Raw genomic sequence first — 15,844 nt, forward strand, 5'->3', positions numbered from 1 at the left:
CCATTAGGTATTGCCTTAGTGTATACTACATTCAAAAATAGTGCAATGATGTGTTGTGTTAAGCACACATCATTATATATCAATTCCAAAGTTATTCAACATTAATTACCATTAACAATTTCTCCAAGCACCACAACCAATCTCCCATCCAAATCATTAGAACAATTATTGGATCTTATTGTATCATTAGTGCAACTGAGCAAGTGGTAAATACAATCACACATCAACACATGAGAACATCAGAGGTACTTGGAAACCTTGAAGGGAAAAACCATGGTGAGCATAGCTGCTTGGATCTACTGTCCGAATCCAGCCTCACAAAGTAACAAATAACTTACAATAAGAAGTAGGCACCAACCTACCAGAGACACCAATCTCCAATTGTATTTGCAAGCACTAGCCTATAGGAGACACCAATCCCCTATACCAGGATTTGAGCACCAACTTAGCATATTAGATACCAATCTCAACAATATAGAAGAGGTATGAATTTTGGACCTTCAAATTGAATATAGAACTTTCTTTTGACATGAACAACTTCAGAACACTTTCACCTAGTACATATGATTTTCTAATGAAACCACATGGTGATATATATATATATATATATATATATATATATATATATATATATATATATATATATATATATATATATATATATATGAATTACAATGATAACTACATTCACATCTCGGCCTAGAATAAGATTAATGCATCTGCAAGTCGGTCACAAGAATAACCCTTAACCAAATGTGTAATAGGCCAAGTCCAAAAGCCCATGTGCTACTTGAGAAGAAGGAACATGCTAATCATTGCCCTATGTAGACTTATCTGGTCCCAACGATCATCCACACGCTATCTACAATGAGCACACATTACACACCTCTGACGCATCAATCCAGAACAACCACCCAATCAGACAACTCGCACAGTGAACACTTTGTCATCAATCTCTCTCTCTCTCTCTCTCTCTCTTTTACCACCCCCCATCCTCACCTCCACTCTCCCCCTTTTTTATGGAGTTTTTTGATTTGATTTTATAATAGAAATTTCTGTCACTTGTAGGGTACTTTGTTGGCACAATTGATTTAGTTGACTCTTTTGTAGCAGCTTTCAAACTAACTTGGTTGGTAACATTAGTGCTTCTTCGGGAAGGGGAAGTTGTGTAGTGATTTCAACCCACTCTTCTTCCATTAGTGGTGGATTAGTCTATGTCATGTCCCCTAAAACATGATTGAAAATTGCATACAAAATATATTAATTATCTTATATAAATCCTTCCATTCATTTATATAAATAATTAATATACTATTGCTCGATGAGTAAAAGACTTTAACTTATATCTTTTGAATATCACCGTAAATAGTGTCTAACTATTACGGGAATTATTACGGGAAGTTCAACTACCTGTTGCAAATAAAAGGATGGACGATAGCCATGAAGGGGGGAATTCATAGAAGAATTGGTGGAAGAATAATTTGCAGTCAGTATGTGTTAATACACATTCGGAGAATAATAAACCTTTCATCAGTTTTTGGACTGACCTACTGGTTGATCAAATCAGGATAATCATCAACCATGCTTGTCTCAGGAAGAAGTCACGGTGACCCTAGGTTGGATACGCGTATATTTGGACACGCAAAATTGCAGAATCGCGAGTTGCTAACACGACTGAACCCCGAGAGAAGTATACGCAGCAATGCCCGAACGCAGTAACAGAACCATGGGAAATGTTCGCACCTACAGCCGGACAACACAAACAGGGGAAATGCAGTAATCCGCGAACCTTGGAAACCTGATATCGGGTGATAGCATAAAAGGTTATCCAACAGTAACAGGTGTGATGCCCGCAGGAGCAAAGGAAAGAGACTCTGGTTATTTCACAGTATGAAGGAGTGGGTAAATGTGTGGGGAACTACGGAGTAACTTTGCAACATCTACGGGCCTACTTCTCTACAATACATAATACGCATTGACTATATGTGACAGCAACAGGGTTGACATAAGGAGAGCTTGGATCAGTGCACCCGGAAACCATCTTGAAAGAGAATTACAATAGCTACACCAACATTTGCACTTGGGTACTTCAAATCAGGTTCTTAATATATTCTCATTGTTCCATTGTGTGCGTACATATCAGTTTATAGATAACAGAAATTCTGAAATCTGGCCTTGGTTAAATTAGTTCATATATTGATCTGTTGATATCATATTTTCAAAAGGGATGGCATCACATTGATAGAATTCTTTATTTGTGTGCCACAAATTGTTATAACGCTAGCAAGTAGATGTAACCGGCAATAAATCCTATTTGCTTCTTATATTTTATGGTTATTGTTCTAAATCACTCCTATGGTATCTTGTTATTGTTGGGCTTAAATCATCGATGAAAATAGTCTCAGAATGTTCTGAAAGTTTAACTGAAAGTGTGAACAACCTAACAGTCAAGTGTTTGTAAAACATATTAGCATATCAGAATAATAGCAGGGACATTGCAGTCTATGAAATTGGCTGGATTATGTTATTTCTTTTTTCATGATTGTGACTTCGGCTTACTCTTCTGTTTGACTTTATTGTTGGCTTTGAATTTGTTCTAGTGGATTCCTAGGGCTGCCTTCCTCTTTTTGCCTTGTTCATTCTTGATGTTCCACCAGTTTGGGGTACTGTTTGATTTCACAACAAAGTTACTACAAATGGGATTGTGGATACTTGGTTTGTATTTGATTCTTCTTTGATGTGCTCTTGAATCAATAGTTCCCACAAGTACTATGTGTCTTGGGTGTACTTTCCAGTCCCTTTGATCTATTTGTGGTCATTTGTAAACATTAATATAATATATTTCTTTGTGCATTGGATGAGATTCGTATATCTGGCCGATTTGCAACTAGTCTTCCATCTTGTTGTTGTCAATAATTATTGCTGACCATGATTTTCTTGATGTGCCAAATGTTGAATTATGTAATTTTCACTAGCAATGGAACAACAAAAAATGAAATTAACAGTTCATACCAGAATTAATTATATGATAATATCACAATTGATGCTTTGTTCAAGGTATGTTTAGTTACACAGAGTGCAGGTCGGGGAGGACCATACTTAAATCAGCACGTTTCCTTGATTGTGAAAGATAATTTAATCAGCCAAGTGTTGTCAATTAGACCATGGCTGTTTAGTCAGCTGTTTATAACTATTTAATAACTTAATACCTTTAGCACAATAGCCTCGTTGCATGTTGTTGAAAATATCTTGAAACATTCTTTCAACAGTGGTGAGGTCCATGATATTGTGGCACATCTTGTGTTGGAAAAACTAGCAGGGATTATTATTTGGCTCCTTATTGCAAATGTTAGCACAGATCATTGTGGTCTTTCTTTGTTTTCTGCAGTATTAATTGTACATCTAATGAGAAGGTAACTCTAGTAACTTCATCCTATTAAATAAGAAAAATGGTGGGCTCTTACATGTGGATTATTTTTTAAAGGTTTTCTATCAAAGAGTGCTTTAGCTTTTGGATATAGATTCTGATGACAATTCATGTGTTTTGCAGCTATCTAGTATTTATCTTGATAACATGATTTGAATTCCCCTTATTAAATTCTTAGGCATTGAAGCTGATTCACAACATTTATTCCAAATTTCCCTGGCAAAGCTATCTACCTCTTGTATGATACATGGGTACCAGATTCCCAATCCTAAGAATTCTCTTTGTTCGTGCTCAACAGTTAAGAAAAAGGTGTTTATCTTGTAAGATGGGTTTTATGTGTTTGAAGGAATATCTCTATGATGAAGTTAATATAGATACTACGTTGATTTGATAAAATAGGTTGTATATTAAAGAGTAACTGCTCATTATCATTTTCTATCTGCTTAAATGGGAAAAGGTCTGTATTACTTATTTTCTATGATCAGAGAAAACTGCTCATACCAATGACATTTTCAAAGTTGCTCATTGTAGCGATAACAATTTGTAGAGCGAAACTGCTTTTCATTTGGTATTAAATTTCTTGTTTGATTGGATCTCTACACAATATTTGCCATATGCAAGCAGATAAAAAATGCCACCGAATAAAATTCCCCTTTCTGCAGTTGTGGGACTTTCATTGATCATTGTTTTAGAGTGTTTCTGGATACACAAATTGATCTAGAATTTTCAACTCAAGGCCGTCAAATTATTATCTCTCATGAACTGTACCAAACATTGCTGTCTGGTCCCTTAATTTATCTTTGTATATAATAACTCTTTGTTTTATTTTTTTTGTATATGAAACTCTTCTGATCAACTTCCTATATGTTTAGCTCAAAAAGGAATAATGTGTAGGAATATTTCATTGTTTGTTCAAATGCGAATCTAGTAGTGTTTACTCACTGCAGAAGCACAATATTTGGGTAATTGATGGGAGTCATCGATGTATATTTTCTGTAGAATTACTTTAGATATTACATAAAGGATTTCTATTGGTCCGTAAGCTATCAAAGATATTCCTTAGGTTAGTCACCAAGTTACAAAATTTATATAGAGCAAATTATTAGAGGAATTAAGAGCAAGAAATCCGAGAGGAATACCTTAAATGATGGAGAGACAAGAAATAAAGTGGAGAAACCCTTTGGTGGTAAAAGCTACACCAAAAGGTGAGTCACACTAAATTAAATTCTCGAAAATGGCAATATACAAATGATCTCTGCTCATATGCTGTCTGAACACTCACAAATAGCTACTAACAATTTAATTACAAGATTCTACAAGCTCCATCTATGCTCAATTCAACCTCATGCATGTTATTTATAGATTGTCAAGCATGAGGTAAGCTTAAATGACTACCAACATGGAAGAGGAATCCCAAATATCAAGAATATGGATTAGCAGAAGACACTCACTGCTGTATAGAATTAGTTCACTTCTTCTATTGCAAAGTTGTCACTTCATTAGACATATTTGACCTAATTTTTTTAGTAGCCATAACTTGGGCATACAGACTTGAAATGAGGTGCCAGTTTTTGGAAACTCTACCTGGGGAAAAGACTATCTTTGATTCCATACATTTTTTTGGCTGGTTGTTTATTGTTTCCAATGTCAGTCTGTGGATTACTGACACTAGTGGGTGGCATCTACAGGCAAGGGATATTATGAGAAAGATCAAAGATAAGCGAATTACAGATTCCCTGGAAGCTCGGTTTCTTGAGTGTATTGCTGTTACTCCAAATGTATATCGCATTGAAGAGAGATATCACAGGCTAAGCAATGCACTTGCATTAAAATTTGTAAGCAATTTTTTTATTGATTGATATCTCAGGCCTGCATTTGAAGAATGTTTGTCCTTTACTCTGACAACAATAGATAGATTATCTGGTCTGGAAATTTATTCCTTGGACATTAGTTATTTAATATATGATCCTTGTGAAACAGGATAATAAAACTAGGGCACTTCAAAGGTTAGTAACTAACATTGATTGTGTAAAGCGGGCATCAATTGAGTCAACTACATTGAGCCATGCTGAAAATATTGCTTGTACTTTTGGAGGCTTAGTATTGGACTGTTTTGAATCCTCTAAGGTAAACAAATTGTTTTGTATTTTTTATTATACAATGAATATTCATATGGTTGTGAAAAAGATTATGATAGAATTGGGCAATGAACTGGCTTTGGTCTTCTGTAGTTTCCTTTCATCATTTTTGTTCGTTATCATTTTGAAATGACCTATTATGGACTGTGATTACAGCTTGCTGATGAAAAGTCCCCTGCTTCAAAATTCACCATCAATGTAAATTATGGTGCAACGTCCAATAAAACTAAAGCCAGTTCTGGTCTGAGATGGGTAAAAGAAACCCTTTTGGGAAAAAGATCAAACTTGAGCTTTAGAATGATCACTATTGGGGACCCTAACCTTGCGGTAGATGAGATTGCTATCCCCTCTGATATTGCAGAAATGCTTACAATTGAAGAAAGAGTTAATTTTATGAACTGGGGAAAGCTGAAAGAATATGTTGATGATATTCTTGCCAAATGTTACCTACCATGGATGAAAAGAAATGGAAATCGTCTACGTATATTTCATAGTAATCAGTTGGAAATTGGAGACATTTTTTATAGGGAACTCAAAGATGGAGATCTCATTTTGGTAAATAGACCCCCTTCTGTCCATAGGCATTCAATCATTGCTTTCAGAGTTAAGCTTAAGCAGTTTAAGTCTGTAGTTGCACTTAATCCAGTTGCATGTGCTCCTTTTGGAGCAGACTTCGATGGTGATTGTTTAGATTGTTTTGTCCCACAATCGGAGAAGTTCATTGCAGAGGCAGGTGAACTCATGGCCTTATCACAACAGGTCATTAATTCACAAGGTGGGCAGGCTCTGGTAGCAGTTACTCATGATAGTTTGCTGGCTGGACACTTGATAATCTCAAATGACATTTTTTTTGATAGATTTCAGATGCAGCAGTTTCAATTATTTTGCAATTCATCATTACCAAAGCCAGCCATCGTAAAAGCACCTGTGCTGAGAGGCCCATTGTGGACGGGAAAGCAATTATTTAGCATGGTATTTAGCAATGTAAACTACAGAAATTTTAGAAAAGAAGTCCTTATCTGTAATGGGGAGCTTTTGTTATGTTCTGGTGGATCAGATTGGTTACGGAATTCACGTGACAGCATCTTTTGTGCCATTGCCAGAGATTATAGCCCTTCCAAAGCTCTTGACTACCTGTATTGTGTTCAGTCTGTTTTAAATGAATGGATTTCAGGTAGTGGATTTAGTGTCAGCTTGTCAGATATTCATCTGGCTTCCAGTGCATCCCGTCGAATAAAAATGATAGATGAAGTAAGCCTTGGTATTTTGGAAGCAAAACATTCATCTTTTTGTGCAGAGACTTTATATGACCCTTGTGCACGCCAGATGCTTGTTCCAGAACAGCATGAACGCCTATCAGCATATTGGAAAAATGTCAAGATGATAGAAAATGAATCTGCAACTTTAAGCAAAGAAGCTGCTCAGGAATTTAAGAGTGTTTATGCTGACATCATTAAGGTTGTTGCAGAACATATAGAAAAAGACAATGCTATGTTGGCAATGATCAAGGCAGGGAGTAAGGGTTCATTGCAAAAATTAGTACAGCAGGGTGCTTGTCTTGGTATGCAGATGCTTAGAGAAGAGGAATGTTTCCCTTTTGAAATCCCACAAAAGATATGTAGCTCACAGTGGGTTTGTAATTCTTCAGCAGTGAAGAACAATGGAGACGCATCAATAAATAGGAATGGTTCAGGTTCAATTGAAAAGTGGTATTCATGTGGATTGGTAGAGAACTCTTTTTTGGATGGTTTGAATCCTATAGAGTATTTCCTACATGCAGTTTCATGCCGTGGCAATTCCTTTGAGCAAGCAGCAGATATACCTGGCCAAATTTTTAGAAAGCTCATGTTTTTCTTGCGTGATATATACATTTCTTATGATGGCACGGTTCGGAATCTTTATGGAAATCAAATCATGCAGTTTTCTTATGGTGATCCTGAGCAAAGTAATTCAAAAGAGAGTGATTTGTTTCATGGAAAGTTCAGAAAAGCACCAGGGGAACCTGTCGGTGCTTTAGCAGCATCATCGCTGGGTGAAGTTGCTTACAGCATTTTAGACAAGCAATTCAGAAAAGGAGAAGACCACCCTTTGCATATTCTTAAGGTGTGTTAAGCATCTTTCATTAACAGATTTTGCAACTATCTTTACAATCAACCTTAAAGTGTGTCTAACTAACTAGATTAAAGAAAAGTGTATTAAAGTATAGCGCTTCAAAATTATTTAATTTTTTAACTATTAGCTTTTGAAATATATTTTAAGTTGACTATATGAAATATTTAGCTTGAAGAGGTCTGTTAAGCATTATTCATCTACGCGATGAAGTTGCAAGTGATGCTTGCAGCAGTCATTGTACATCTTGGAGAGCACCAGATCATAATTGTTTTGCACTCTCAAAGTTTATTCTACACTCTCAAGAACTAAGTTAGATATATCATATAATTAAATATTATTGACATAACATTAATCATATTTACAAGATTCAACATTTTGGGAGCACTCTACACTTCTTGTAGAAGATTGCTATTTATGGAAAGCACTAATTTTCATAAAGATTGATATTTGAGGAAGCAACTTTATGTTGGCATAATCAGATTTCATAGGGCTATTTTAGTATTTTTTGCAACTTGGTGGTTGTGTAGAAATATAATAATTTGATTTATAAAGTGACTCATATGGTTCAAAAATAAATTAAAATAAAAGTTGCTTTCTGATAAAATAATAATTTCTACAAAGTTCATCAGGGGGCTATTAAAGGAGGTTGTGAGGAGAGAATGGTAATTTGCATTTTCTGTTGAAAAGTTGTCATGATGTCAAGTGAGTAGACAAGATCAAGAAAATTATAAATCAGTAGAAAGCCAAAGAATAAGGCTACGGTGCCCAAGACAAACAGTCATAAAGGCCGATTATGTTTAAGGCATATTGATCTGTCATATATTTGCCATATTAAGATACAGCAATGCACCGACTTGAGACAGTGAGCAGTATTGAAGTAATTAATATCAATATGCAGTGATCTACTTATCTAAAGGTTATCACATCAGCATAATACATCAGCGATTATATTGAGGACAATGACAAGTCAGCGAATTGTTTGATTAAAGAGTGGTGAGTTTATTTTTCTAAAAGATGGCGACCTTTTTTTTTTGTAAGATAAGTTGCCACCTTAGGGGATGGCTCCCTTTTATTCATATCCAAGTCAATACATCCAACGGGCTATGGTTGAGATCCCATCAGCCATTACATTTATCCTCTGCAATTGAGAGGTAGAAAGTAAAACAGAGTGCCGCAGCCGGTAGTGTGATGAACCCATAATGTGATTTTGTGTGAATGCAAGTTTAATGTGAATATTGTATGTACGTTCATGACATTAGGTATCAGAGCGAGGTTTCAACACTAGGCTAGCTGGGTCTACCTCTTGCGAAATTACCTTGTGGTTTCTCATTGAATGAATATTGTAGAGTTAAATATTATTTTAGTAATTATTTCATATGAGTTATTATTTAAATGCTTAATTTCTATTTAAGCTAAGTTATCTAGTTAGCTCCTTCTAAGAAAACTACATCTCTTAGAGCGTTTTGTTACTAACCTTGCATACACTACTAATAACTCAGTAACCTATACAGTATGCTATGAACTAGTAATGTTCTTTGACCTTTGTTATCGCATTTCCATGGGGTCTGCGGCACTCACGGGGGGGGGGGGGGGGGGGGTCGCAGATTCCCAAACATTATTTAATAAAATATTTAAAGTATATGTGTGTGTAAAAAAAATTTAATTAAAAGCAAAAAAAAAAAAGACCACAAAACCCCACTTCCTTAGGTTGGGTTTCTTTTTCACCTGCAGCAAACAACAATTTCTTTTAGTAAACACGTAATGAAGCCAAGAAAAACTAATACAAAAGAATATGGAGGTTGATGGCAAGAATTTGAATTTGGAAAATGAAAGAAACAATACCCATGTAGATATTTTTAATGGATGCTCTCCAATCTTCATCTCAAATCCATGCTCTTGCATTCTTTGGCTCCATAATGCCGCCTCCTTCAACCTGCACAACAAAATGAGTAAAATGTTAAAGAAAACCCTTTTCTATGGTTATACAGTTATACTTACATAGTTAGCAAAGGGGGAAAGATCAAAGTTAGCCAAACCATCTCAAAACAACTCCAAAGCCTAAACAACTTTCTGTTTCTTTCCTATTGCTTTCCTACTGTTTCATTTGATTCCTTTGGCTCTCATTATTTTGATGATGGATCATGGAGTGTGATTTGAAACATTGATTCAAAATTCTTATACACAATTGAATCCAGAAACTACTTTTGCTCTTTACTATGGATTGTGGAAATCTCTTAGCATTGAATGAAGCCCTTCTTAGGATTTGAGTTCAATTTGGAAATTGTAGTAAGCACTTCATGCCTTATATAATCTCTTATCAATCGATGAGCTTGCAGCACTTTAACCAAGTCCTGTAGCCTGTCCTATTTTTGTGAGGAAGGCCTCCAAAATAATCTCATCATGTCTATGGCCACTTGAAGAAGAAACAGATTTGATCACATTTTTGATGGTTTTCAGAATAGCTTCTTCCTCGATGATAAAATTCCCCTGAATTACTGATTTATATCCTCATTTGGGCAGCAGCATACAACCCCAAAGTGTTTCCTTCCTGCCATGAGCCAAACATCAAGCTCAAAATATTATGTATTCTTGTCGATAGTAGCACCTTCTATAAATAACCTGTCCAGACTTGATATTGAAGTGAGTAGGAAATATTGTCGTGTCTCTCCTTAATTGAAAGATTAAATAACATCCAATAGTCCTTGAGTGAATTCAAACCTGTTTGCTAATCCAATCTGCTAAATTTCGGCCAGTGACTAGGGTTGTCTGTTATGATAATCTCTTTAGATTGTCCCACCCCATATTATCCAAAATATCCGCCACACCATTAGCCTCTTTGAATACATGTGAGATAGAGTAATCCCTAAACTTGGTTAGCATTTCCTATATAATTGTTATCCATTTGCTCATCTTCCAATTTGGAGTTTACTTCTTTATTATGGCTTGAATACCTAATAAAGAATCCCCTTTGATGTCAATGCTTTTGATGTTCTGATCGATACACAATTTTAATCCTAAGGGCATAGCCTCCATTTTTGCTTCATTATTAGCTGCATTATTTATTATCTTTGAGAGTGCCCAAATGCATCTTCTCTTATGGTTTCCAATAATGCATCCTACTCTAGCTAACCTTGGATATCCTTTAGATACACCATCAAAGTTCAACTTGAACTTGTTTTCCGAAGGAGGAACCCATTTGATATTTTTTCTTTTCTCTTTTTTATTTCGATATACCTCGATGGGTTTTCTCAATTTTGACCATTTCTTTTGGATTTCATCATCCCAATTAGTAAATATGGTAGAAGATTTCAGCTTGACCCTTGCACTCGAAATTTCACATATTCCATTTTTAATCCTTCTGATTAATTATTTTGCATCACATTCAATATTGGAGAATATACGCCTATATCTTTCTTTCCAGATATGCCACACAATCAGGGAAGGTGCCAATGTCCATATATTACACCAAAGTGCATTATTCCTTGGTTGAGGCCAACTTGAAAGGAATTTCATAATATCATTTTTCCTTGGACAAACCATCTGAGCTCATATTGTATCCAATTCCAACACTTTGAGAAATATAGGCAATTTAATAACAAATGGTTCGTGGTTTCATTATCATTTTTGCATAATTCACATCTGCTTGGCCCATTTATTCCGATGCTTATTAATCAGTTTTTTGTCAAATTCATTTATGTAGCACTATCCTTAAGAAAGGACCTGGTTTAAGAAGAACCAACGGATGCCAACAGAGAGGATATGGCCAATTGTTGACTTTTTTAATCATGTTTTGTATTGTGTGCCCCATCTTTACAGTATACTTGCCCAATTGCGTACCACATGAAATTACCTCATCTTCCTTTGAGCCGATTATAATTCTCCATTGACTTAATTCTGATTGCAGTCTAGATTTGGATGCTTTAGGCAATGGCAAAACAGATCAGGATTTATTTGTTATACAGTCCATCCTTATCTTTCTCTTCTGAAATATAATTTTCAACTTTTGAACCAAACAAATCGATGATGGAATTTATGTGTTCTTTTATGCCATCAATTTCCATCAATGGTGGTAGGCTTTCCCAGGAGTCTCGCTATAAATCAGCTCTAAGTCCATTACTAATACTCCAAGTTAAATGCTCCGTGATAATATGTTTGCTATCCTAGAGAAATTTCCGTATTGTAGACTCACCATTTGAATTGCCAATTGTAAGGATTTTGGTTGGGTCAGTATTATCCAAATATTTTTTGTGAAATATTTGACACCAAAGTTTGCCTGGTTCTTTGTATATTTTCCATGTTAATTTCGCTCCCGATGCCAAATTCTAAGCTCTCATTGTCCTTAACCCTGCTTCACCAGCATTCTTTGGTAAGCATGCTTGATCTCAATGTATCAAGGGAATGTGAGAAATATGTAGCTTTGGTCGGATGAATCCAACCGATCTGATTAATACAAATGTCTAATTGGCATTTTCGGCCTTAGACATTTGTATATTAAACTTATTAATTTCTATCCTTCATTTATATTTAACTGCACAATCAGTATATTATAATCATTATTGAATGATCTTATAATCATTTGAATAAGCAATCTGTTATGTGTTTATATGTATATAATGGACTCTATACATAATCAATAACAGTTCATGTTATCGACAATGTATAGTATCGAGCATATAATATAATCACCGATTGCTATATTGATCATTTCGATTAATATTGATTATATTATGATTGTTATCGGTTATGGATTACCGATTGGGTTTTGTATATAATTTTGTGATTTGATTAATGTTCGGTTAGTGTTTGTTATGGATATGCGTGGCTCCACATAGGAGTCACGACTCTATGTGGATCGATATGCTTTTATATATTATCGACTATAATATTCAGTCGACAAAAATCATTTTACACAACACAGAGAACACTTACCATATATGCAATTGACCCTTACTGTAAGGAAATTACTTTGGGTGCTGTCGACATTGAACAGTCGATAATAATATATGCAGAAATAATATATACTGAGCATTACAATAAGGTTATGAAACTGCTGCAGCAGATTGTTTATTGTTGTTGATTAATATACATCATTTGAACTTAGGATAGTTTGAGTTAGTTTATATATTCTGCATATTGAATCATAAAGGAATTTTGTAGTATAACTATCAAATAAGTGACAATAAAATTTATAATATACCATATATAAATCTGGTCAAACTTTAACATGGTATCAGAGCCAGCATAAGGATAAGATCAGATCAGATTTATTTAGGCAAGACTACTCTTCATATACCCTCGATATCCTCACTCTCTTCTATAAGGCACAATGGTGAATGGTGTTAGATTCGAGGATCGCCTTGAAGGAGCTTCCAACTTTGTATCTTGGAAGTTTAGGATTATGATTGCCTTAAGAGACAACGAATTAGATGAATTCGTAAAGAAAACTATACCAGAATCAGAAGAAGAAGATAAAAAGATTCAATGGATGAGAAAGAACAATAAAGCCATGAAGATGTGAGTTGACTCAGTGAAAGATCATATCGTGCCAATTATCTCCAAGATGGAGACTGCCTATGACATGTTCAAATCATTAGAGAACATGTATGAGATAAACAACGCAAGTCGAGCTCTTGCCCTAAAGCAACACCTCCATCATGTAAAAATGATCAAGGGCGAATCTATCACCTAATACTTCATGAGGATAATAGAACTAAGAGACCATCTCTCTACTATTGGCCACACAATTGAAAGTAAAGAGTTAACCATGTTAGCCCTGAATGGTCTCCCTTCTTCTTGGGAATCATTCATTCAAGGGATAAGTGCACGATCTAAACTTCCTAAGTTTGATCATCTAAAAACAGATTGCATTCAAGAAGAGTCTAGATTGGCGATAACAGGCATTGGCCAAAGCTCCATAAATGAAGATATTCATGTTCTTGCCTCGCACTCCTCAAAGATGAAAGGTAAGAAAGGATATTTCAAAAGGAAGAAAGATAAGGAATCCAATGGTAGATGTGACAAATATGGGCAGTATGCAATGCAATGTCCAACTAGGACTATGCCTCAAGCTTCCATAGCAGATGTTTGTGAAACTCTTCCACAAAATGATTCAGATGGATTCATATTTTGACTTGAAAGAGATACAGGACATCCGTAGGATCACAACTTATGGAGTTTTAGAGTTCTATTTGTGATGAAGAAGGAATATGCAGAGGACTTTAGTGGAGATTCTAAGATTTTGAATTTCCATTTTTATAAAACAAATATTTACCTGCTGAAGTGCATTGAGGCATTCGTACAGGGGATGATGACATCGAGGGTTACAAAGCAAAGTTGAGACAAGAGGGCTTTCCAAATGAGAGGGAGCATACTGCTAGGGGTTTTTGTTATGAATCTCAGGATGGTCATATTCTTGTCTAGGGCTCGATCTTATGACAATAGTTCCATAGTGATTTTGGATTTTGCACTTTTAGACATATGAGGATCATACTAGAAAATGAGTCTCCTGAAGCAAGATATCTTCCATGATTGGGTCCATGTGAGCAGGGGATGCTTCAATGTTTTAGATGTGACAAATATGGGCACTATGCAATGCAATGTCCAACCAGGACTATGCCTCAAGCTTCCATAGCAGATGTTGGTGAAACTCTTCCACAAAATGATTCAGATGGATTCATATTATGACTTGAAAGAGATACAGGACATCTGTAGGATCACAACTTGTGGAGTTTTAGAGTTCTATTTGTGATGAAGAAGGAATATGTAGAGGACTTTAGTGGAGATTCTGAGATTTTGAATTTCCATTTTTATAAAACAAATATTTACCTGCTGAAGTGCATTGAGGCATTCGTACAAGGGATGATGACATTGAGGGTTACAAAGCAAAGTTGAGACAAGAGGGCTCTCCAAATGAGAGGGAGCATACTGCTAGGGGTTTTTGTTATGAATCTCAGGATGGTCATATTCTTGTCTAGGGCTCGATCTTATGACAATAGTTCCATAGTGATTTTGGATCTTGCATTTTTAGACATATGAGGATCATACTTGAAAATGAGTCTCCTGAAGCAAGATATCTTCCATGATTGGGTCCATGTGAGCAAGGGATTCTTCAATGTTTTAGATGTGACAAATATGGGCACTATGCAATGCAATGTCCAACCAGGACTATGCCTCAAGCTTCCATAGCAGATGTTGGTGAAACTCTTCCACAAAATGATTCAGATGGATTCATATTTTGACTTGAAAGAGATACAGGACATCCGTGGGATCACATCTTGTGGAGTTTTAGAGTTCTATTTGTGATGAAGAAGGAATATGCAGAGGACTTTAGTGGAGATTCTGAGATTTTGAATTTCCATTTTTATAAAACAAATATTTACCTGCTGAAGTGCATTGAGGCATTCGTACAGGGGATGATGACATCGAGGGTTACAAAGCAAAATTGAGACAAGAGGGCTCTCCAAATGCGAGGGAGCATACTGCTAGGGGTTTTTGTTCTGAATCTCAGGATGGTCATATTCCTGTCTAGGGCTCGATCTTATGACAATAGTTCCATAGTGATTTTGGATCTTGCATTTTTAGACATATGAGGATCTTACTAGAAAATGAGTCTCCTGAAGCAAGATATCTTCCATGATTGGGTCCATGTGAGCAAGGGATGCTTCTGTGATAGAGGGAGCAACTGAGAAGATATGCTTAGATTGATATTCAAGGATCTTGATCATATTGATTTAGAGGGAGTGGACCATGTCAAGATGGTTTCTCTAGTGATTAATTAGAGAATTATGCTTCATGAGATGAAGTCCCATGTATATAGGTTGGAAGGCCTTTATGCTAATTCATGAAAGGTCAAGGCATGTGGAGATCAAGTGGAAAGGTATGTTATCCAGTTAAGATACATTAGTACTAATGAACTGATGGTAGACATTCTCACCAAGCCTCTCTCCAGAATAAAGTTTGTGTACTTTCGAGGTAAGCTTGGTATGGTAGAAAATGTAGCCCTAGCTGAGATTGAGTCTCAGCAACATTGATTTGTTTTAATAGTACTAATGTATTCTCTAAGATGTTTAATGTGTAAACTCTTATTAAATCTTATTAATTTGATATGGTTCATGATTAGTGTCATGTGTGTGACTCCATGACTTCTTTGGTTCAGTGCTTGATGAGC

General features: G+C 35.7%; 1 protein-coding gene across 6 annotated transcripts in view; it reads left to right on the forward strand.

The window, feature by feature from the left end:
* Positions 1-15,844, forward strand: part of LOC131048700 (DNA-directed RNA polymerase IV subunit 1) — a 199,233-nt gene that overhangs the window by 44,696 nt on the left and 138,693 nt on the right. For all 6 annotated transcript variants that reach the window (XR_009106488.2, XR_009106487.2, XM_057982763.2 and 3 more), the window contains exons 9-11: positions 5,116-5,262; positions 5,408-5,554; positions 5,722-7,668. Coding sequence is in view for 4 of the 6 variants with exons in the window: in XM_057982763.2 (XP_057838746.2) it covers positions 5,116-5,262; positions 5,408-5,554; positions 5,722-7,668 (2,241 nt within the window). In the remaining 2 variants the exon portion in view is untranslated. The remainder of the gene's footprint in view (positions 1-5,115; positions 5,263-5,407; positions 5,555-5,721; positions 7,669-15,844) is intronic.

Source organism: Cryptomeria japonica, chromosome 11, assembly GCF_030272615.1.
Source record: "Cryptomeria japonica chromosome 11, Sugi_1.0, whole genome shotgun sequence".
Lineage (NCBI taxonomy): Eukaryota > Viridiplantae > Streptophyta > Pinopsida > Cupressales > Cupressaceae > Cryptomeria > Cryptomeria japonica.